Source organism: Azolla caroliniana, unplaced genomic scaffold, assembly GCF_043228905.1.
Source record: "Azolla caroliniana isolate FFs.n. ecotype wild unplaced genomic scaffold, voAzoCaro1.0.p SCAF_22, whole genome shotgun sequence".
In the NCBI taxonomy this organism is placed as follows: Eukaryota; Viridiplantae; Streptophyta; class Polypodiopsida; order Salviniales; family Salviniaceae; genus Azolla; species Azolla caroliniana.
Window position 1 is genome coordinate 11493502 of NW_028230457.1, and position 25101 is coordinate 11518602.

At 37.5% G+C, this 25101-nt stretch overlaps 2 protein-coding genes across 3 annotated transcripts; one reads left to right on the plus strand and one right to left on the minus strand.

Moving 5' to 3' along the window:
* The first annotated feature begins 397 nt into the window (after nt 1-397).
* LOC147850026 (acyl-CoA thioesterase II) lies at nt 398-7943 on the plus strand. 2 transcript variants are annotated; one of them, XM_087337241.1, is made up of 18 exons: nt 398-462; nt 549-621; nt 919-1011; nt 1530-1597; nt 1734-1815; nt 2843-2898; nt 2976-3101; nt 3286-3363; nt 3642-3729; nt 3795-3907; nt 4079-4138; nt 4215-4270; nt 4344-4433; nt 4520-4576; nt 4923-5027; nt 7240-7288; nt 7374-7442; nt 7554-7943. In XM_087337241.1, exons 2-18 carry the CDS (start codon nt 591-593, stop codon nt 7629-7631), a joined length of 1299 nt encoding a protein of 432 aa, XP_087193367.1. In that variant the 5' UTR covers nt 398-462; nt 549-590; the 3' UTR covers nt 7632-7943. The 2 variants fall into 2 exon arrangements, with proteins under 2 accessions (XP_087193367.1, XP_087193365.1); XM_087337239.1 differs by lacking the exon at nt 398-462 and having other exon boundaries at nt 497-621.
* Nucleotides 7944-9723: 1780 nt separating this feature from the next.
* On the minus strand, nt 9724-21476 carry ALDH22A1 (aldehyde dehydrogenase 22A1). Its single transcript, XM_087337242.1, has 14 exons — nt 21283-21476; nt 20564-20607; nt 19575-19676; nt 19353-19480; nt 19064-19186; nt 18806-18959; nt 16078-16181; nt 13054-13132; nt 12849-12944; nt 12636-12773; nt 11191-11415; nt 10918-11109; nt 10206-10346; nt 9724-10125 (listed from the first exon to the last, which is right to left on the minus strand). Exons 1-14 carry the CDS (start codon nt 21392-21394, stop codon nt 9979-9981), a joined length of 1785 nt encoding a protein of 594 aa, XP_087193368.1. The 5' UTR covers nt 21395-21476; the 3' UTR covers nt 9724-9978.
* Between the last annotated feature and the right edge of the window lie 3625 nt (nt 21477-25101).

The following is a 25101-nucleotide window of genomic DNA, read 5'->3' on the forward strand; positions in this document are numbered from 1 at the left end:
CAAACCATTTGAACTGAACACCGATAAAGGCTCGACGTGAACCGAACCGGTAACCCCTAAACCGAACTGAACTGAAACCGAACCGTTTACAAAAACCTGAACCCGAATCGAACTGAAACGGAATCGTTTAAACCGTTAACCCACAACGGTTTCGGGGTTCGGTTTGATTCAATTGCTGATTGTCAGTGATAACAATCATTTACGACATTTGCTTGGTGTGGAGTTTATGCATGATATTACAAATCGAGCACATGACAAGAAACGGCTCTTTCAAGGTTTTATAATTTATTACTTATATATGTTACATAGTTGAGTTGAGGAGAAGGGCATTTTGGGAAATAACCAAAACCACAGGGGCATCTCGGGAAATTCATTTATTTAGCTCCTGCTCTGCCTCTGAATCGCCCCCAACATATCTATATGGATGTCTATGGATTTCTTCAGCAATTCAACCCCGTGAAGGTCAGGATTTTGCTCTGTGATTCACTTGAGTTTAACCGAAAGAAAGTAACAAATTCCTTCAGAATTCTACCCACATGAATTTCCAGGATTCTCAACTGATTTAAACTAGGAAAAACAAATTTCTGGCTATGGATACCTTCGGAATTCAACCCCATGAAGGTCAGAATTTTCTCTGTAACTCATTGATTTGAACAAAAAATAGATTTCTTTCTTACGAATCTCATACTTACACTGTCTTTGTGCTCTGTAGCTCACGAACTTTGAACACAAATGATATATTTTGTCTCTACTCTCTCTTTTTCTTCCTTTTTATCAAATTTGAACAGAAAAATATCCGTCTAAAATTATATACGTGTACCCTGTTAAAATGTTTGTGCTGGATTCGCTCATTTTAATCAAATTCTTGTATGCTAATCACTTGTTTTTTTCCTTTCTCTCTTCATTATTGGGTCCTAGTTGTTGATTTCTTGGGCTGTATTCCCATGCTGCAACAGCTACCTGCCACATCAATTCAACAAATTGCTCAATCTGTCAAAATCAAGTCATTCGGTAAATGAATTCTCATAATTTGGAAGTACATGGATTGTGGTAGTATGCTATTTGTGGATCATGAATGGATTGTAATCACATCAATTCAATAATTTGCTCAAACATGTAAACAGCTCATCTCTATGGCCAAGGCTGTCCAATAGCTAATGGGGCGTTAATTAACCCCTAATTCTGTAGCCAAGAGGAGAGTGCAGTAATCATGAATTATATTAATGGATATCTAGCCATTTTTGTGACCACAAACCCTCAGGCTACGTCTAAACCATAGACATCCAAACTGTGGGTTCCCATGCTATCCAAAGCGAATGTGCCTATTCTAGACATTCCGAGTTATATAACTATGCACATATGATCATAATATGTTTGTTTTACCTTTTTTTTCATCCTTCCTCTGTTTTCCTTATAGAGGTTTTTGTTTTCCTTGTTCCTTCGGGTAGTTTTCTAATGTTTTTCTTCTCTTCCCCTATAATTGTTAGTTTTCTAATGTTTTTCTTCCCTTCCCCTTTAATTGTTCTCAGCTCCTGGAGATTTTATTGCACAAGAGGGAGAGACAAGTGAAGGATTATACTTTATATGGAAGGGAGAGGTTTGATTAAATATAAATGCATAAAATTATATTTATATTGTTTGAAAAATCCAATAAGAAGATTAGTGACTTACTGCACAAGGCTATGATCAAGAAAGCATCCTTATTTTGCTCCATTATTTTCCATCTTTGGCAGGCTGAGGTTAATCCATTCGCAGAAGATGCCACTGTTGGTCCTACGGTCCCATCATTAAAACCTAGTGATTATTTTGGTCATGGTATTTTTATATTAAAACAAGCTCATTTATGAGACTGTAAAAATGAGGTGATAAAAAATTGTGCATTTATACATGATGGTTTTACAAGCATCCATCCATCCATTGTGACTATGTGTGCATAGATAGAAATGTCGTTAATTTTCAGTTACATTATTTATTCTTATGGCGCTCAAGTTCATGACCCACTACATTCAGGGGTATATACTTGGACCTTGCTGCAGGTATGCCACCTTCATTTATGTTGCCCTGATAGTGTTCAGTATCATTGGTTTAAGCAATGTAGAAGACACCTAAACATCCAGTTGAATTGGAGAGTTATTTATCTGCCTTCCAAAGTGAAAATTATGTTCCGCATCACTGTATGTTCCAACTCTCTACTAGCTAAGGCAAACATCTCTCTGACCCTCACCATTGTTAGCTACGTACTCAATGATACTTGTATAAGCATGTATCTCCTCACCTAAAAGGGCCTCACCTAAAAGGCCCCCATTGTCTTATATTTCTATATAGCTGAACTACAAATAGAGGAGCATGTTAGGGAAATCGGTACTAGGGAATGGCTAGTGGGCTCTGGGGCAGGCCTTCTGCATGCCATCATAGCTTGGCTAAGTATGTCCTATTCAAATTTTTCATAGATCATCTGCACTTATACATTGTGGGGATAAACATACTAGAAGCACTAGCTCAGTGTTCAAATATGTGCACAATAAGAAATTTTTCCTTCTTCATAGGTGGGGATTCTGTGTTCAACATTTGATAAAAGTATCGGTAGCACTAGGCAAATTGAACTCCACAACTGGGCTTGAGGAGAAAAAGAGCCCTTAACCGTTAGTTTCATTGTTCTCACAGAAACATTGTACCGAAAAGTTTATGTGCCTTCTCTTCAACTTTTGTATCATCCATGAACATTGTATGCATAATAGAACATGGAGTGCTGGATGAATGTACAAAAATAAAAGAACATGATATATTGCAATTCTACTAAAGTATGTTTGTCCCCATAATTGGCACATGTTTGTCTTTGCAGCTACTGCTAGGCCTGTAAGAGTCACTCATAAAGCTGATGTCATTGCAAAAACTGAGGTACTTCAAAATATCATCACAGAAGCTGTTTCACATAAATGATTTTCATGGTTTTTTCTGATTTCTTTTGTTTATAGGTAATATGTTTGATCTTGGATCATGAAAACGCCAATTTACTCTCGGCAACATCTATTTGGTCTTCGAAAAGAGATAAAACTGGTCTTGCCACTGTAGAGAAAATCTTACAGTTAGACAGCCTTGGGGTATGGACTCGGTCTATATTGGTAAAACACAATGTGTAATTTGTAAGCAAATCAAGACTACAAGAATATGCGGCGAAACATAATTCAGTGCCTGTACATAATTAAGAATATGCTGTGAAGTACTAAAACGCGGCAGTGGCAGAAATGAGTCTTGTAATGCAATGAATTGATGTAATGCTTGAAGGTGGACTTGTATCGAGGAATCACACTACCGAATACTGTGAATCTTGGACAGGTCTATGGTGGACAGTTAGTTGGACAGGTACCTTGATCAATACAAGTAAATGCAAATACTTGATAACTGTATGACTGTTATAGTCACCATCTTGGTTGCATAGTAATGATATCTTATTTAGGTATTTAGGATGCCAAATGCAGAATAAGTAATTAGGATGGGATAAATGGTGTGTATAAGCCAGTTTAAAATACAATTTTATATCAATTGCCAAATATGCAATCTACTATTAAATCATGGGATTCTTTAGTTAAAAAGTGACACTTTTGTTTTGATAGTTTCTACATCTCCCCTCTCTTTTTCAGGCGTTGGCAGCAGCTAGCAAGTCTGTTGATCCTGCACTTTTTGTGCACAGTCTGCATTCGTATTTTCTACGAACCGGAGATAATGATTGTATGTGAATTGTGGGCTTTATCTATTTTGTGGAATGGAGTCTGACAAGTTGGATTTTCTTGTAGTGCCAATTATTTACCAAGTTCAACGACTTCGTGATGGACACAGCTTTGCCTCTCGATCTATCACAGCATCACAACAGGGCCAGAGAATCTTCCACATGTTGGCATCTTTTCAGGCATGCTATTAACTTTTCGATGTTTTATCTACGATTGGATTCATTTACATGCAACAATTTCTATATAAATATATCATGATTTATTGTATATGAAGCGAATTGAACAACCACTGTAAACACCTGTATGTACTGATGACTATTTGTTCATTGTTAATGTATTTTATGGTTCAGAGAGCCGAAGATGGTCTTATGCACCAAGAACCTATGCCACAAGTACCAGAACCAGAGAAGGTTTGAGAAAACTTCAAGCATCAGTCAATATTTTTGAAAAAGAATATCAAATGGCTCTACTATTTTGAGTTCTCAGGTTATCTCTGTTGATGAACTCGTGAGAAGTTATTGGACTGATCCACGCATACCAGTGTAAGGATAATAAGAGTTATTTTATTCAAGTTTATGACATTGTCTTGAAGCATCTCTCTTCCTTCTAAAACAGGAAGCACAGAAATAATTTCTTCCTGGGACCTTTGGATATACGATTGTGTGATCCAATTGATGAAATAAAACCTATAGCAATGGAGCCAAGGTTAGATGCATTATTAAGCTGATAACCAAAGTTTTATATTCATCTTCTGCCTCCGATATTAATTTAAACAGGTTGTACTCTCACAGGGAGAGTTTATGGTTTCGGTCTAGAGAGACACTTTCTGAGGACCAGGCCTTGCAAAGGTATTTTCTTGAAATCAGAAAACCAGATTTATATGCATTCACAATTTAGTAAACCAGCCCGCTATATTCCATTTCAATTGGAGAACTTACAACTTGGCTTTTGAGGGAATTGGATTTCTAAACTTTGGATAAGAAAGAAAGTTCTATTTACATCTACAGCATGGCATGTATTGAAAATATATGGGACCAAATGTTGCAGTGCACATTCATACATCTTAAAATTCAAGTTCAACCTTAACCTAACCGTGCTTAGTTTAACATCTAAAAGGGACATCCAACCCAATAAGAGTGTATAGTTCATAAGTGCAAGTTCTGTGTACTTGACTTTCAATGTTTGTAATTGCAGATGTGTAGCCGCATATGCCTCGGATTATCACTTTCTACAGGTTTCCGTTCGGCCTCATCGTGGAGTAGTTGGCCACAAAATAGTATCCTTGAGCCTAGATCACTCGTATGTATGCTGTTATAAAATATCAAATGAAACTTTTCAGAAGATTTCTATATCTGAATGTTGTAAGCTTTCTTTATTGGGTATGTGATATCACTAGAACACTACACTATCTCAGATTAAATGAAGTGAGTAAAAACTCTGAAATATCCCTGATTTTTTCATAATTTCACCAAATGCCACTCCACACACAATTCTACCCATATCCATTTCCAGAGCTCTACACACAATAGAACACACCCTAAAGGAATCTTCTTGTAAAGAGCTATAATAATTTGCTACATATAATTGCAATGACCCCGGGGACTTCTTACACAACCTCACTATCTCAGAAAAATTATGCCACCGTTGTCCATGATAAGAAGCCTCTGTAAAAAATAAAAGGCCTTGTAGAAATCCAGAAAAGCCCATACAACCTTTTCTTCTATATAAACTTTCAGGATGTCGTCCGTAGTAGAGAACGCCCTTGAAATCCTGCTTGAACTGGGGTTCCGTTTCTTTTTCCACTTCAAGCACTGGTCTGTAAAATTAAGCTAGCATGTGACCATATACACCACTGTCTAATAGTGGATATACATAATTGCCAAGGCCTTATTGGGCATGTCCTCTAGCCCAGTAGTTTCCACCACTTGTATGGGGTTGAGGTTAGTTTTGGATCGTCGATCAGAATCGGGAGTTTTGGATATGTCATCATGTAGTGTTTAGGTCTCTGATCATGAAGAGGGGGGTATAAATCCAACTCTGAGCTTCCTTGCAGACAGATCTCTTTTTGAACATGAGAAATCACATTTTCTTGTAGGCTGCTTGTTATGTAATTTCCTTTAGACTTATCTTTGTATTAAGTTCTCTGTATAGATAATGGAATTCTTTAAGATGCAATCCCATGTTTGATCTTATAGGCCATTTTGGCCTCTTAGAAAAGTTAAATCTTTCTTTCTTTCTTTCAATACATCTATTTTCATTCCTCATTGTGCTGACAGTTTTGATGCATGTTCCCAGTAAGTTTATAGTTTACTGTAAGTTTTGAGAAAGGTTGGTGGTGAAGATACTGTCTTGTTGGCAAGGGTTACACACCGATGATAGGGTTGGGATGGTGAAGATTTCAATATTTTGGGTCGCTTCCCTTGTCCCGAGGATGTAATCAATTGTGCTTCCACCTCCTTCTAATGGATGGCATTGAAGGCCACTAGAATCTGAGCATGAGTTCCCAATTGTTGATAACTAGTTGGTGTCGAAACCCTAGTTCTAATAGATGTCCGCCGTATCCTGTGTTGTCTGGTCCTGATTTGGCTGAGCTCCTTCTAGTTCCTGAGCCCTCTAAAGGTATTACTTTGTTTATTTTGAATGCCAGTGTTGATGTCTCTTGTGAGGAATACTTAGCGCCTAGACTTCAGTACCACTTACTGCACTCAAATAGAACATTGTAGATGACTCAATTTCTCTGATTCTTCATCTTCCTTGATTGTGTTATCTAAGTTATTAAGTTCACCTCCTTTTGTCTTGGGTGAATTCTACATTCACTTCCTCTTAATGACTTTCACCCCGACTTTCATGTTCTTGAGTTGAGAGCTAAGATCACTGCCCTTTTTGTTCTTGGCAATGATTGACTTCACTGCTTCATATTCATGTGCGGTATTTGATGCCTTCTTTGAAGGCACAGATCCAATATTTTAATGCATTAATGGAGATTCAACATTGTCATGCATTAATGGTTGTGTCCGAGTTTTTCTTGTTCAATCAATCAAATGCCAAAATGTTCTCTTAAGATTTGTTAAAGGTCCATCCATTATTTGTTCCATAAAGCTGCTTGTTATGCGTACAATAGGGTATTTTTCAGTGATCGGTGAGTGAGTACTGTGTTTAGGTCAGCAACACCATCAATCCGGTATATTTATGAGTGACTTACCAAACATTACTTACATCCGTGTAAAAGGCTCAAAGAAGATTTGGCTGGTTATGGCATCTGGAAATTTGGGGGTCACCACACTGCCCTTCTCTTTCCCTATTCTCATCCATCTTTGAAAAGTCTTGTACAGTGTACAACTATCTCGGACCATATTGATTTTTCCATATTTCAGATGGTGGATATCATACCATGTCAGAATTGTTTTGCAATCTCTCGAAAATGAAAGATAATCAAACGTATGTAAAATGATAGTTGTCCATGTATATCTTCAACTCCCTAATATTAAACCATGTTTTTCGGCATGTGCAGCATGTGGTTTCACAAGCCATTCCGTGCAGATGAATGGCTACTTTATGTGGTAGGTTTATTGGTTAATGTTTACAAGAAAGATAAATGGTGCCTTTGATCTCATCTTTACATAAAAATTGTGTATGGCAAACTAGATTGAGAGCCCTTGTGCCAGCAATGGACGCGGATTAGTACTGGGTAAAATGTTCACAAGGAATGGAGAGGTTGGTTTATTGGTTTATAATCATTTTTTAAATCCAAATGATATGATCTGAATTTTTCTATCAGCTTGAAAACTTTGGTTCAAGAATAAAAATAGTATGTCTGCATTTCAGCTGGTTGTATCCACTGCACAAGAAGGTCTCATACGCAAGCTCGACAAGTCAAAACGGAAGCCCAAATCCAAGCTTTGATGATATTGTTTTTTTTTACACTTCACCATGGACACATGTTTTGATTGAAGTATTTATGTCAAGAGAACCAAAGTTGCTGGACGAAAATTCGAGGGATAATGTCCTATATAATAAATATACAATGTGATACCCCAAAATAAGGGAAATTCCCATTCTAAACTTAAAATGGTGGAGATCCTGCACTTACTTCCCATTCTAAACCTTGACAAGCTAAACATCATTACAAGGAAGATAATTAATAATAATGTGAAAGATAACATTGAATAGTAATATATTTATGTATGTTATTTACGCATGTCTGAATTTTGTATAGGTAATTTTTCAATGAGGGTCAGCCCATATACTAACAACCAGCAATGGTTCGGTTCGGTTTGAGAGTGTCAAAACCGAACCGTTTAATCATTTTGAAACTTGAACCGAACAAAACCACAAAACCGTTTAAACCAAACCGTTAAACCATTTAACCATAAAAATTGCAGTTTTGTGGTTTGGTTTCGGTTTTCAACTTAGGTCAATTTTTAATTTTTAATTTTAATTTTTTTATTATTTTAAATTGTAATTTTTCAAAAATTTAAAGATTTTCCTGAGAGAATTAGGCTTAAAAATGAAAAGATTGATTTTAAAAAAAATTTAAATTATAAAACCATTAAACTGTTTAACCATGGTTTCTAACCGTTGAAATTGAACCGAAACCGAATCGTTGTCGAATGTTATCATATACCAAACATTTCTTGTTTGTTTTTCAACATTTAGGTTTTTGTGCAATAAACTATGATGTCCTTTGAGTGGTGTTGATTTTGTGTTTCCACATGTGATGGAAAGTTGAAAAGGAGAGAACTATGTGATTAGCTCCAATATTTCACTTGACTCTCAAATTCTTATGTTGATTTACCTCATTTGCACAACAGTTTGTCTTTATGTTATATACAAGAAACAAATGAGTTGATTGTAGCCATTTAAGGAAAATTAACTAAATTTTGAGGATTAGAAGGGACTTTTGGGGTAAGTTTGGCACTAATAGCTCAATACAAAGGGTTGAATACCAATCAAATAAATATATCATCCATTATAACAAATCTCATTCCATATCTTCTAAGCCTTATCCTATCATATAGTCCATCTTAATGTCTTTCTTTATATCTTGTAAACAAAGGGGCTAGAAAATTTGACAATTCATGGAGCATGTTCCATCTAATAAGGGCAAGATTTCCATCATTGAGGAAGCTGATGTCTATACTAAGAGTTAGTGTTATCGGATGTGCCAAGAAAGGGTCACCAATACACAATGTAAACTCTTTTATCAACAAATTAGGACACTAGTTTTATTTGTGATCAACATATGACATCGAGAATAATGTAAATAATAGGGAACACATATTGATTGTGTAATTGTTCTATACAATTGCAATTGCTACCTATTAGCAAGTTAAGGAACCTCTTCTCTAATGAAGAGCACAACTAGAACCAAATTTGAGTTCCCTACACCTTGCACCAAGAAACTAAAACAGTTGGGACTAGAAAACATTCTTCTAGTGACTCATGCTTTGTAGTACCTATTAGCAAGTTGAGGAACCTCTTCTCTGATAAAGAGTGAAACTAAAACCGTGGAATCTGGATCCCAAAACAAGTTTTGAGACTCGTGAACCTCAATTGGTGTTCGAATCACGTTTCAATACGCAATTACCAAACTTAGGTTACCCAAACACAAGTCATGATATAGCTACATGTCTTTACGTCCCCCAATTACCAAACATGCCATTCCATGAGACAAAAAGATTCCCAAGTGTCGTTGGCAATTGCATGTCATGTTGTGGCTGATAGACAATGCCCATTAGAGAGAAGAATCCTCACGTGTGCAACCATTGGGCCCAAATTCAGACAAAAAAGCCATCTTTGAAGGAGAATACAAGTATAGAATTTATTATCATGTAAAATAATCCATATCGCAATGCACCAAATGGAACTAAGAAATTCCTTGCAGTTGATCTCAACCAATACGTTTCATAAAAAGTCTTTTGTGCTTTGTAAATAAGTTAAGCTGTGAAGAATTTTCAAATGCACACAAAAACAAGCAGAAGTTTGCACTGGGCATAATACAAAGCACTAGTACTGAAAATAAAGTTTCTAATCAACGTACTTCCCTAATGATAAATAATTAAGGTTCTCGTCAATGTGGGCATACCATGGAATATGGACATTCCTTGTTAGACCTATCTGCAGTGTTCTCCAAAGAACAGCCCAGAATAAGTTGTAGCATGTCCCTTTTGACCACCTTAAATAAATGCAATGCTCTCCCTGAGCAAGCATAAGATAATACGTTCAACTTTTCAGTGTAATTTCATGCTGTTCATTCATTGCTGCTTTTAACATGTCGGCCCTTGGTAAGATGAGGTAGCATATTACTCAACCCTCTAATTTGTTCCCAAATACTCATACAATATATGAATTCTACGAGAGCCTTCTGAAATTCGAATGCATTATCTGCCACAGGATACTGAGCCAAACAGGCAGAATGTAAGAATAACAACACACAAGAACCAACTGTCTGTTAACAAAAACTTTCACCTGACCAACCTGTAAAGCCTTAGGAATATCTACTCTCAGGAATCCAATCCTGTCCTCTGCCACAGCCTTGACCAGACAGCAAGCTCGCAAGCCTTCAACACCTCCAAATCTCCCAAACCCGCTTTCCTTGATACCACCAAATGGTAAAGACTAAAAGCAGCATACATTCATCAGGACCACAAAAACATGGAATTTAGAGCATTAACCCAAGTTGATCATCATATTTTGAACTTCATTTCTGTTATATTTGTATATGCTCCTAAAATGTTTTATAGGTCTAAACACAGTTAGTTATATGCTATTAAGTCTATGCTTGTTTGCATATCTTTTTGCGGTAATACAAGCCACACATTTCTCTGTAATAAAGGGATATATCGGTCTAAAATTTGACCAGTTGAACATTTGTTATTTTTTAACAAACTAAAAATTATTAGAGACAGGTTCCAACACTGTGAGCTCACTTTTTATTTTAGATTCACCGAGGCTGGCAGCTGTGTGGCTATTTATTGAATGTGCCAGAGTTCAACATCCAGCACGATGCACACTTCTGTTTATGCTTTCTGTGAGATCTAGCAATGAAAATATAAAGCTCTAAAGGTAGGATGAGTGTGCTGTGCTGAGCATGAATTGAAGCCCTGTCTATCAACTACGGTGCTACCTTCATGCTGTCTTTCAAAAAAATTATGACAAATACTTGATAAAAGTTGTGTCCAGCCTGTACCTGACACATGTAAGTAACAGCAAAATCATTTATTGCAGCAAATCCAGATTTAATTTTGGAGGCTATTGCATTGGCACGTTGTTTGCTGCCTGAGAAAACTGCGCATCCAAGACCAAATTTTGTATCATTTGCAAGATCAATAGCTTCATCATCAGTATTGAACTTCATGATTGCAATGATTGGCCCAAATATCTGCATCCAGCATATGTCGGGAAAGACTATTACAACAGATTCAGATGAAAATAGTTTATTCTTGAACATTTGGCATCATACCTCCTCCTGCATGAGCTTCATTGAGTGGTTCACATTCAGTATTACAGTCGGAGGGTAAAATTGCCCCCCCAAGTCATGCCCAAGATGATGACGAATGAAAAGTTTCCCTCGTACTGCTATTTCTGCCCCTTTACTTTTTGCTTCATCAACGAGCTCTTGCAACCTATCAATGTGACCAGGTAAACATATTGCCCCCATGTCATATGTACCTTCCAAAGGTGGACCCTATGGTGAAATATATATACCTCATTAGTTCAAGCTTAACAATCCAAGGGCACAAAAAAATTTATTGCTTTCCACAAGCTGGCCACACATAATAAGAAAAATAATGTCCCTTGTCACAGTTTGGCCTGCAACAGAATATTGACAGGCCAAAGACTAATATTAATGCAGCAACAGAGGTCAACAATGCATCAAGGGAAAATATCGGAACAGTTTGGCCTGCAACAGAATATTGACAGGCCAAAGACTAATATCAATGCAACAACAGAGGTCAACAATGCATCAAGGGAAAATATCGGAACATTTGCTTTGAGGATGTAGCACATATCTACATACACAAACACAGATACATAGATCTAGTATTCAGAATGAAAAAAAGAAGAAATAAATATTCATTAACATCTTTTAAAAGGTCAAAATGGCCTATAAGACCAAACAAGAGATTGCATTTTGAAATGTTGACTCATCTTTGAGAACAAACCAAAATGAATGTAGCTCAATAAAAATACAAGTGACTAAAGAATCTCATTGTCTATACATGTAAGATTCTCACGTCAGATTGATTGTCATTTCTGTCTTCAAAAGAACTCTAGCATAGGTTGATCCAGAATGGAGAGATATCCAAAGGGAAGAAAGCAAATGCAATGGCGGAAGATAAAGAATCGTATTTATCTGTTGATGAGAAGAATGTCAAGATCTATGAGGCCTATTAAGCTCCTTTCTGATAAAAAGATATCAGGGAGTCTAAAGATTTGGGTCTCAATTTGAGCATTGCTTCTTTCTTGCTTACTTGCTCAGCCCAGCAGCTATCTCTGCCTTAGTAAGAGATATTGAGCAGAAACATCATATAATACATACATATAGGGGCAATGAATGATATCCCAAATTTTTCTTAGGACTAATAAAAGTGTGTGGTGTACTTTATAGCAGCAATTCATTCCTTTCATTTTATTGTGTTAGAGTTGACCATTCTGCTTTACTTTGCATCAGAAAATCTACCTACCTTCTTTTCACTGGCTAGGTGTAAGTGGCTCTCTTGACTGACTCTTGTGTAATTAGAGCTTTTTGATACTCTTGATCTAAATATAATTATTAGTTCAGTGGAGTTAATCGTCTACTGGGGCAAAATTTACTTCTCCTCTCAGCCTCAAACAAGGAAACAAATCAATAGTATTGTTTCAGATGTGATAGAAACAGAAAGCACGTAGAGATCTACCACGTACCACTCTGACGGATTTCACTATCTTGACGATCTCGTTTACAAAATGTGGATATATGTGTGAGTGTACATAAAACCTCTCTGCTCCAGCACAATTTTGTCCACTTGACTGTAAAGCTGCTCGTACGGCAATTTGAGCAACCTGTTTTGAAAAGCAGTGTAACAGGAATAAAAGACCAATCCGGTATAGTTTCATATCTGCACAAATATGGCATACCTGTGTTACATTCACATCCTCACATACGATAAATGCATCCTTCCCACCAAGTTCCAATGTCACTGGTGTCAAAGTCTCTGAGGCCGTTTTCATCACCTACAAATGACATCAACTTTCTTAATCATGAAAATCTACAATAAACTTCCAGCAGCTTTGTTACAATATTTGAGTTTTCAGAATAATAATCCAGCAAGTCTATACACACCATCCTTCCAACCCCTGGAGATCCAATGAAGATGATCTTATCAGAATGTCTGACCAAGGCTTCTCCTGTTTCTGCGTAGCTGGAAACAACAAAATTTATAAAAGCCCATTTTAGGATGCATAACATTACCAATGTACATAACAAAATTATATAAAGAAGTAAATATTATATAGAAAGAAGGAAACGAAGATATATTATCGTCTTTTAAGAGGTCAAAACGGATTATAAGACCAAACAAGAGATTGCATCTTAAATGTTGTCTCATCTTTGAGAACAAATCAAAACAAAATAAAATTTACTAAGTAAATATAAAAGTAAATAAGCTAAAAAGAGACTAAAGAATCTGGATTTTGGCACATGTGAGATTCTCAAGTTATATATATTATAACTTTTGTCTTCGAAAGATCTCTAGCATAGGTCCATCCAAAATGGAGAGGTCTCTGAAGCGAGGGAAGCATATGCAATGGCGGGAGATAATGGCCTTTATCTATCGATGACAAGGGTGCTGAGGTCATGGTCCATGGGGTCGGGGCCTACATGTACGACAAATTGCTATTTCCCGATCTATTGTAACCCCTTTGTCATGTCCTGGTCGGAGCCCATTTGTGTATCCCTTGATTGACTTGTAGCATTGGTAGGAGTGATGGGGCTAAAGAAAGTCGTGATTGTTCTTTTGTGGATAGCTTGTGTGGTTGTACTATTGACCTTCAACAACTTTTCCCTATGTCTCTTGAGTTCTAGCAAGAAAAGTCCTAGACACTATTGATCCTCATATTCCATTACCTTGTGTAGTGGGTCAAAGCCTTGTTTAAAGAGGCAATGGTATCTCCCTCTTATTTCGTAAAAGACACTACAATGACAAATATAGTGTTCTTCGGATTCCACTCCTTGATTGCACAATTGGCAAAAAAAATCTAGTGGTATTCGGTGTATATCTGCCTACCTCAATCTGTAACTGATATGATGAAGTTCACAATTGCCCTATCACACTGCGCAACGCATAGGATAGGTGTATGTCCATATAAGGTGGCCTGATGATGAATCCATCCTCCGATGTGTGTAAAAAGTGTGTCATGTAGTGGGACATCTTCGTACCATGATATTTTGGGGCTGATCCATGTTATCATGTTTTCCAATTAATGACATCAGTTTGGATCACTCTATTCTTTTGCACTTTGGTCATGTTTAGATGGGACAGTCCAAGCTATATTGGGATGGGTAGTGCATTTATGCTTATGGCGTGTGACTCGAACCATTGCTGCATTTCCACACACCAACAATGAATGTCTCCATTGATGACATAAGTGACAACCTTGGTTACCTTCGTTTAGGAAGCTCTCATAGACGTTGGATACAAGTCACTGATCAGAACAATGCCTCGGTGATTATAAGGGCTGCTACCATCTCTGCCCGGATTATATAATGGGGCACCGATGCTTTGCTCCTTATCATGCGGGCAACCATTGACACTAAAGATCTCTCTAAATATTTCCAATGATTTACCTTGTTAAGACTCGGTCCCCATGTTTCTACTCCATAGAGAAGAGTTGGTATGACAAGTGTATCAAACAACCACAGCTTAGATCGTGGCTCTTGGAACTGCAAATGTGCACATTGTCTTTCGAGAGCACCAAGGACTGAATATCCACGAGAAAGTCGGGCACAAGCCGCCTCAGATTAGTATTACATGTTTGTAGTACACAAAATTATTGTTAGTTCCCATCTCTTAAATGTGGAATACAGATCTAAATAGGCCCAATAATAAAGTAGTCACCAAGCATGTCATGATGCCATTGTAGATGAACAAACTGGGAAATTAACCTGATAAACATACGATTGTAGCCTAACTACAGTATCTTAGAGAACCTAATTTCACCTAGCAGCAATCAAATCCCTCTCCTAAAAACCAGTCTTTAGAAACCCCCTAGACTTTTCTAACTGCAAACTTCTTATTGCTTCAGACTACATTACCCATGGTTGATTGCATCACTCAGCTAAGCCTCCTTCAATCTCTACCATGTCTGCTGCACTCAGCTAAGTCTTCCTGCTGCTGCCAACTGCAACCAGAAACTGTATACACCCAGCAAATTGATCCATTTTCCAAAATTTTCTGTTGCTACCCCGCCATATCTATCCTATTGCTGCAAACTATTATAGAGCAGGCTGAGAACTTTTTCACATCAGCTAGAGATTGAAATAGGAAATATGTACAAATACCTCTAGAACAAAGAATCTGCCAACTGTGTAATCATGGAGGAATTTGAAGAACACTATGTTTGTCATGGTACTGGTTTTTATGAAATAAAAGGGAGACACCATTGCCTCTTTAAGCAAGGGTTTGGCCCACTGAGCAAGGTAATGGAATATGAGAAGCACCAGTCCCTGGAGCTTTCTTGCTAGAACTCAAGAGACACTTCTCATAAAAACTGGCTTGAATAGGATCCATAATGAAGATGCTTACTTGCATCAACCACTGCAATGCATTGTCTTTCAAGCAGATGGCTGCCTTGCATACCTTTTGAGGATTCAGTGAAGCTCCCCTTATGTGCAATTCACGATAAAAGGCTTTCTTCTTGTATGGATACATGCCTATATCATGTACTTCACAGCGAGATAGGGCAGTTTAGAACTTTTTCATATCAGTTAGGGATTAAAATTGGAAAATATGCACACAATCTTTGCCATTGAATTGTTTTTTGTGAAATAAGAGGGAGATAACACTGCCTTTCAAACAAAGATGTGGCCTAATACACAAGGTAAGGGAATAAAAGCAAGAACATAAGATGTGAGGGTCCTTGAAACTAGTAGTATTATGTGACAAAAAAAGTTAATAAGGCCACCAATTATAGCATAACTAGTCAAACAATTCAATGTAATCATTCATTGACTAATAATATAGGCATAACACTTTCAAAGAACACTAAAGGAACATAATTTCATTCAGTTCATAACATAACATCAAAATATGCTGACAATGAGCATAACAAGTTTGAAATTACTTCTGGAATCAGAGTATCCAGTTACCCATGTATTATGTGCACAAGTTCAACTGGTGCATCCACTGCCAAAAGTGCTGTTTGAATTATTCGCAGATAGTAACATGCAGACCAGCTAGCATGTTCTGAAACCTAGCCTTCCAAAAGAACAACATATCAAATCTTTGAATATAAAGGTTTAGATACTGTTTAGTGGAGGAGTAAACAATTTCTATTGCAAACTAATATAGTACATTACAAATTGCAAATAAAAATCAGAAACAAACATATACACATAAATTCCTGCAAGAAGAATCCACATTTATAAGACAATCAATTGTATTACAGAAGAGTGCAGAAACACATCCACCTCAAACATTTTATCAACTACTTCATTCCTTTCATGGAGTAGATGCTCTGACATTCCTTCTCACCTCAGTAGCGGACTTTGTACAAAAGTAACAGCAGGTTCATACATCAACATTTATATCAAGGATTCACGTGATCCGAAACATATACACCTTTGCACTGAGTTTCTATCAAAAACGAATAGATAGACTTCTCATAGGATTCAAGTCACCTTGAATCCTTATAATTCTCAAGCCCTCCATTTGACATAGAAACCAACAAATGGTTCACTAAAAAGATTAATAAGATAAAAAGATTCCAACTGACAGCAGAAATCCATTTCAAATCTCGTGCTTCATGCTTAGCGAAGTTTTGAATAGGTTGAACCAACACATCATGAAATATTCCGGGTTACTCAAAGGTTTTCAGTCCAATAATGCAGAATTCTATTACCAGAATCATCCATATTCTATTACCACCCTATGGACCCTCCTGTTATACCAAACATAGATAGACAGACTTCTCATAAAGAAGTGCAAGGTTCACTGAGAGGACATACACCGTTCACAACTGCACTAATTCAAGACTCATTCAGTACTGTGAAGGAAAACCAACACAAAGATGCACCATAGAATGGGAAAAAGAAAGAAATCACCTACAAAACTTTGATAGGTAAACAGAAAGAAAGATAGTGTAATGCCTCTAAAAGACCAAAATGGCCTATATAATCAACAAGACATGACACCTGGAAAAATGTCTCTAATAGAGAACAATGAAAGAAATAAAATGAGTATGCTTAAGTAACCTTCCCAAAGTATGTAATAAGATAAGATAAAGTCCATGCTCTAAAGAAATTGAAATTGCTGCCTTCTAACGATACCAATCATAGGCACATTCAAGACAGAGATATCTCCAATGCAACGAAACTGCATCACATGCCAAGTAATCGTGGCTTTCATTTTGCAATAATAAGGTTGCTGACGTTATGATGGTGCGCAAGAAACTTTATTACATGACACAATAGCAGATAATTGTACACAAGACACCAAGGGTACCCATATGAATTTCTATATTATAGGATGGACAGCATTAGCTTGCAAACGCTTGTATAGAATTTTTTTAAAAGAGATTCATATGAAACAGAGTAATCAATTAAATCCATTCTGCTCAATAACCTCAACTTCATTCATGGAACACTACATGCAATCTTTCCAAACTGTGGATATTTACATTAAACGGTAATAACTTACATGATATTCCTCTTATTCTACGCACTAGTAATAAAATTTGTACATATGATACTCCAAATTTTGTACATGGGTTATATATATATATATGTATGTATATAGATATATCAATCTCTTCCTATGTCCAATTGACAAGATGAAGTCGTGATCTGTTTTGTCACACTTCAAAGCAGATGAATACTCATTTAAGAAAAATTATTAGCAGTGGCACTTTATGGTAGTTGGTCTGAACATTGCATTCTTCTCTGCTAGGCCATATCTAGGTGTGGGCTTTTAAGGGCACCAAGGGCTGCATTTTATTTTTCCCTTATGCTTGAGATGAAAGAAGTGATAATGAGTTTACATGGCCCAAACCAAGAAATGTAAATCACCAAGGAGGGCAGCTTCTTGTACACTGGATGGGATCCTTGGATGAGATAGCACAGGCAGCATTTAATAGGTATTTATAAAGCCATAACTTGGCTGTCCCATCAGCATTTAAAGTTCTTCAAAGAGCACGTTCTATGTATCTTAAATAGCACATGTGTGTGTGCACTCCTATCTTAACTATATATATCAGGTAGATGGGCTTTCGTTTCGCAGAGTTGCTTCCTCTTTCTTTAATTGTGTTAAACCCCATAATCAGAAAACTGCCATTCTTAAACGGTGTTAATATATCTTTCTTTCTTTCTTTCTTTCTAAAACAGAGAAATTTTGATATCGATAGATAGGTGGGGAAATAACCCCAAGCATGGTAAAATGATAGTAGCTAAGTTAGGAATCATCCCCAGCATATGATATGGTTCATCTTGAGTTTCCAGGGCTGTTTGTTTATGGATCTATAGGCATTGTCTACCTCAGACAATTTGGCTGCATATAGACAGGAGAGGGACTAACTTTGAGAAAATGGGATCCCTCCCCTTTTCCATCATATTCTCAGTTGTTTTATATACACTGCCATTTTCATGATCTTGTATTTGCACAAATTTATAACTTCTAGAAAGTTTATTTGCTGGCACTCTGTATAATCTTACCCTAACAGCCAGCTAGGGTTCTTTGTTTTGCTGTTGGCTTCCATGTCGTCTTGAAATCAGGAGTTAAGGCTTGGATACGTTGACTTAATAATGCTGCTTCCTTTTGTACAGGAAAAAGAAAATAGAATGGCCAACAAATATGAACCTAGATGTCAAGAGTAGAAAATACCTTAATGACAATGGCATTTCCCGCAAAAACCGCTGAGAGCATCGGGTTAAAGATGTTGTGGAACGGGTAATTCCAAGGTACAATAGCACCAATTACACCTAAAGGATGATATTCGACTCTTGCTGTCTTATGTAGCATGCAACGGCCAGTAGACCTATGGAAGTATACAGAACATTTCAAGTTAGAAGCACATTGAGTATTTTTCTGTAAAGTAGCTTTCTTTTGTAAGTTATAGGACATTTGAATAGCATTGCTTGCCTGTACTCGGTCTTCAATGAACGCTCTCCTTCCTTTAGCAACCAATGGATCTTCTCACAGGTGGTCATTATTTCCCCCAGAGAAGCATCAACCATAGTTTTACCAGAATCTCTTGATGACACCCTGCCATTCAGAAACATTTGAGAGCATATTTATTCCTGAAACAGAACTATTGTGTACTGGAATTAACAAGCCCACACAAAAGTCAAGTACAAAAATAGTTTGTACATACAGATCCAAAACACAGCATGCAGTATAGATGGCTTAGGTGAGGTTTCTGCAAACTTACTCACATATGACCTCCTGATTTTCAATGATGTACTTCAGCAAAATGCGTAGAAATCTACGACGTTGTTTGAAACTGCTCTTTGCCCATATCAGCTGTGCAGCCCTTGCTTGTGCAACATGCTCTCTAACCTTCATAAGAGAACATGACCAGAACTTTGGCCCATTATGGCCAAAACCACTCCCTACATTATCTATCTTAACAGCGGGAATAGCAATCACTTACCTCATCTTTGTTGACAGTGGGAATAGCAACGAGGTATCTCATAGTAGCTGGTTCATAGCACTTTACTCTGTCAAGGTACCCTGCACCTTTTCGAGGAGGAACCTGAAAGAAAGGTAAGTAGATAAAATCCAGATATTCTTCATATGATAGCATATACCAAACGAGGACGCTGTAAAAGTAAGCTTGAAAAGATGTACTCAAGTTTCTGAGAAAAACACAATATCACAAAGTGCCATGAAGTCATCTCTAGAACATTGAATGCACTCTTGTGGACCAAAAAGGTGTGGACCATTTTTCCATATATTAGCAAAAGTGAACATGATGATAGCATATATGGCCACCTGTAACTGGCCATCAAGTCTTGATACTGCAAAAATTCATACTTCTACATGGAGTTAAGCAGTAAAGTGGACTTATTAAGCTCTTTTCAATCAATCAATGAACCTATCAAGAGCACCTTGACGCTTGAATTACTGCTGTTTCTGAGAAAGACTAGAATTCCCATAATTTTTAACCAGTGATGTTGATCAACCTATCAGGAGTATCTGTGGGTGTTTCAAAAGGGGATTCAACATGTGTTAGACGTATTGTGGGTAGGAATATCTGTGTGTGTGTGTTAGTGATGCTTAGGTGATTAGCACCACAAAAACTCTAATCATCACATTGTGCCATCCCCCACAATTTTGGGGGGGACGGCACAAGTCTAGCCTCCATATTTAAATGTAATTGTTGCTTGAGCCATCTTCTTTGATGCATGTAGGTGCGTATTTCTTTTGTTTTTCACAATGGCACACTTTACTTGAGTACAGGTCACTGCAATTGTATTTTGTTGTTTGGATCTCACTGGCTACTGTCAGAGAGTCAAGACATTACTCAGCCTTTCTTTCATATTTTTTGGGAAACAAAATCTTCATTTTCACACTTACTCAGCATAGAAACTTTGAAACAGGATTATACCTATGCCTAGTAGAACGATCAAAAAAGCTTACATAGACAGAACTATCTTCATCTGCTTGATTTTCTTTCAAGATTCCTGTGCAACAAAAAAGATTGCGTCAATACTTTATCTGTGCATGTATCTCATAGATTTTGTATATATATATACATGCAGACACGTATATGCAAGGCAGTATCCATTTTAAGATCATACAAAAAATGGAGCCAGAGATCTATCCATTAGTGCAAACTTGAAATAAATAGGTCTCAATGGTAATGAGAAATTCCTGCGAAGAACAAAGTTTCATTACATTTTCTTCTTAGAATTATTTATGTAATGAACAAAAATTTAGTGGCATCGATATCTCAGCCTGGTCCTCATCAGACATGTTTGTTTATAAGAATGTAAAGATTGAAGAAACCTACACAAGTCAACAAGGTAAATCAATTAATCGATCTCACATATATCAGAGGCAGAAGTAAGATCACATATCATAATCAAGATTTTGACAGAGATCAAGGGAATTAAGCAAACCGAGTGTGTGTGTGTGTGTGTGTGTGTGTGTGTGTGTGTGTGTGTGTGTGTGTGTTGATACATAGAGGAAACCAATGGTAATCACGAAGAGATGAAAATTTAAATTGCCGAATGAAATGTACACTGTGGAAGTTTCCTACGCCAGTAGTAACACACGCAGGTTAGGTTATGGTGTTTGGGAAAAGGAATATGGTGAGGGAGTGTGTGAGCGTGCAATGTATGTTTGCCAGGACTCACCATCGGAGGTGTCGACTTCGATGGAAGGGACGATGGGCGGCAGGAGGTAGACGAGGAGGTAAAAGAGGGAGAAACCTCCGGCAGCCACCAGAAACGCCCACCACACCTCCATCCCCCTTCCTCTCTCTCTCTCTCTCTCTCTCTCTCTCTCTCTCTCTCTCTCTCTCTCTCTCTCTCTCTCTCTCTCTCTCTCTCTGCCTCTCTGTCTCTCGCTCTCTCTGCCTCTCTCTGCCTCAGGATCTTCTTCTTCTGCTACTGCTACTGCTGCTATTGCAGATATTTCTGCTGCTGCTGCTGCTCGTGGGCATTTTCTTGAATTCGCCCACCACTATACACATAGAGAGAGAGAGAGTCTCTCTCTTACATGAGACTAAAATTAAATAACTTCTTTATGTATTAGTGGTAGTAGTAGCAAAGTAGTAGTAGTAGCAATACTTATTACTAATAGTAGTAGTAGCAAAGTAGTAGTAGTAGCAATACTTATTACTAATAGTAGTAGTAGCACAGCAGAAGCCCATTTCATAGGCTTCTCCTGATGACCCACTCGGACTACTATCGATTCGTGCACTTTCTCTGAGTCTGATTGGGAGTGGCAACCTCGTTGGTCTGTTCTAGCCTGGTCCTACGAGGTGTAGTACCCTGGCACACTCCGATTAGGTGTCCTCTAGTCTGCTTTAATGGGGGTCTGATCTCGTCCTGTGACGTGTCAGATGCTTTGATGGGCCATGTGGTCTAGTCTAGGTTGCTAGGGTTCGATCTAGTCTAGTTTGATGGAGTTGGACCTGAATAGATCTGATATTGTCTACCCTAGTCTGATGGAGCTTGGTCTTGTTTGGTCGGAGGTCCGATGGAGCTTGGTCTTGTTTGGTCTGATGGGGCTTGATTCAATCTAGCCAAATGGACCTTCATCTAGTCTAGTTTGATGGGGGTGTGGTCTGGTCTACCCTCATAGGATATGGCCTAGTCTACTATAGTGGGGTGGGTGTGGTTGTGGGTTTGTCGTCTCTTTTGGCCAAGTTCAAAGGGACGTGGCCTAATGGGGTGTGTTGTGCTCGTTCATCACTTCAACAAATTCCTTCTCACCCTTCATTCCGACTAATCATAGGGCCTACAGTTTGCATGCACGTTACATCCACCTACTCCTTCAGATTGAGGATAAATACTCACGTTCTTGCTCGCACTACACCAACTCCGCCCTTTACGCCATCCTTATTGTCCTTCTTGGGCTCGTAGAGTCGAGTTTACTGTTTACCCACCACGGAGCTTAGGGCCTATTGATTCATCTATGTTGACCATTAAATTCATGTTTCAAGGCTTGATGCATAGCTATTCATGAAGGTATTTTCTGAAAGCAATTAAAGAGAGGGATCATATTGCACTGTGAACATGCTCAAATTGGTGGGATTGTCATTTGTTTCAAGAGTTATTCACATGCTTCGAAATTGTTTGATATGGTGTCTAGCATGCTGCATATAAATGTTTTATCACTTTATGGGGTTTTCATTCGCAACACCTTAAAAAAAGTAAAGGTTATCTACGATGGATATTATGGATCATTACTATCTCATGATCATTTATGTAGAAATAACCTCTTCGAACAATCAACATCATTGAAGCAAAGTTGATTGACGAGCTACTTGATTTTTCCCCTTTTTGGTTTCTCAATTCCTTCTTCCAATCATTCTCTAGTTTGCATGGTCTCAATGTATAGGCTCAACATCTCGTGTTGCAACATTTCTCCCTCTTATAAAGTTTTTTCCTCGGAAATTTCTTGGAGACTATTAAGAAAAAAAAATACTAGCGTGCACGTCACAAAATATATGCCTCCCATAAGGAATTGCCTCCAAAAACGAGATCTAGATGGGCAATCATTTTTCCACAATGACATTTAACGTTGAGTCTATAATTCCTTCAATAAACTAACATGAAGCACATCGAACACTTGTAAGTGACGTTTCAATTATGAATAGACCACAATACCTTGGACCAAAATTATGGGATTGAACCTCCAAGAGAAGATGAATTCTTAGGAACCCACTAAGATATGAACTCTCCCATTTTAAAGTCTATTGGTTGTCTTTTTAAATCGATATAACCATGTAGGGGATCTTGGCCCTTCACACACTCCATGATGTGGGACACATTCGTTTCTAAGAATCACAAGGACTTTAAGGCTTTCTTTTATTTATGTTTACCACTTGTAGTAGAGACCAAAGGTATTCATGTCTCCGAAGGAATTGAGGTTTTAAATTCGTAGGCAATCACTTTTTTGTATACCCTTACTCTCTTATCAAGAGAGTTATCATGACATGGGCTCTTCATACCATAAAACTCGTAAATTTAAAATGATAAGTAGTCCATGTTGGTTGGCTCTAGTTCCCACCATATTTAGGGAATGTCATATTATGAAGCATATGTCTCTTTTTCAACCAATTCTATAGGATTTTTTTTCACCTAACTATTATTTATTCTTCCCATATCAAGCTTTATGATGGACGGTAGAAGTTCCATAGTATCCAAACACCTAAAATTGGTGGAATACTTTCAAAACCAATTTACTTTTAGAAAAACGAAAGTCCGCCAACTCCTATTCAATCTACTTGTGTTTGAGGATGTTTGTGTGGCTACAAACCCAACTCCATATGTTATGAATTGCTTTTATTGAAAGTGGACACACAAGGGCGGCTCCGATGGAGTTGAAAGATAACGAATAATCTTCATCCAACAATGGTCGTCCTCTCCCTTTCTTGAGTCAATGGGCATCCACATAAGATGGAACTATCGCGTCCCTACAGGGATTTGTACACAATAATCCCATTTGTAAAATTTTATAACTAATGGAAGGAGTTTATTTTTTGGAAACAAAGAGTTGAGTTTCTCTATGTCTTATTCTCAATAAATTCAAACCCTACAATATTTTCAATTTGGTGTGACTCTTGGTATCTCAAAAAAATCTTCAACATTTTGCAATTTCACTCCAATTTGAAGTATTAACTTCCAAACATCAACATGAATTTTTGCATCGTGCTTAAAATGAATACTTGCAACCTTTATAAAGGTCCAAATGGTCGAGAAGACTCATTGTGATTGAATTGTTCTACTTCATAAATAAAGTAGGACAACCTCAAATATGAAATAACATTTCCACTTTTACACAAGTTTGGTTGAGTTCTTGGCATTACAATAGAACCAACTGAAATATCGTGAACCCTTTGCCATTCTTCCATCAAATTGGTGTCAATTCAACACATAATCTTGTATATAGTATTTTGATATTTGTTCCTTTGATTGGTCTAGGCTCTACCTATAACATGACTATCAAGTTTCATGTTTTTGGTTTTCATAATTGGCGATCAAGTGTTAATAGAAATAAGAAATGATCGTCATCTCCCAACCTGGCCCCATCCACTCTTGGGGAAGTAGAACATTGGGGCATTCGGCACATGTGATGATGCCGTATGAAAAATCTTTGGGATGCATTGGTTTTAAGAAGTAGCACAAGCACCATTAGAGTGAAGCAATGATGCTCAATGTCTCCGTGCTCTTCAAACTCTACAATATGGTCACTCCTACCCTATTGTACAATCCATCCATATGGGCTCCTAACCTCTCCATGGACATGTGGACACGAATAGAGAGGAATAGAGCATCTGCTAGTCATGATGTTGCTATTGGTGATACCTACCAAAGCATCCACCCTACACAAGATCATTTGTGTTGAAACGACAACATCCCCAATATGGTAGAAGCTCTGTTCCAAACAATGAACCTCTTCAATCATATTTGATCATGGTTCTTCACAAATGATGTGGTAATTCA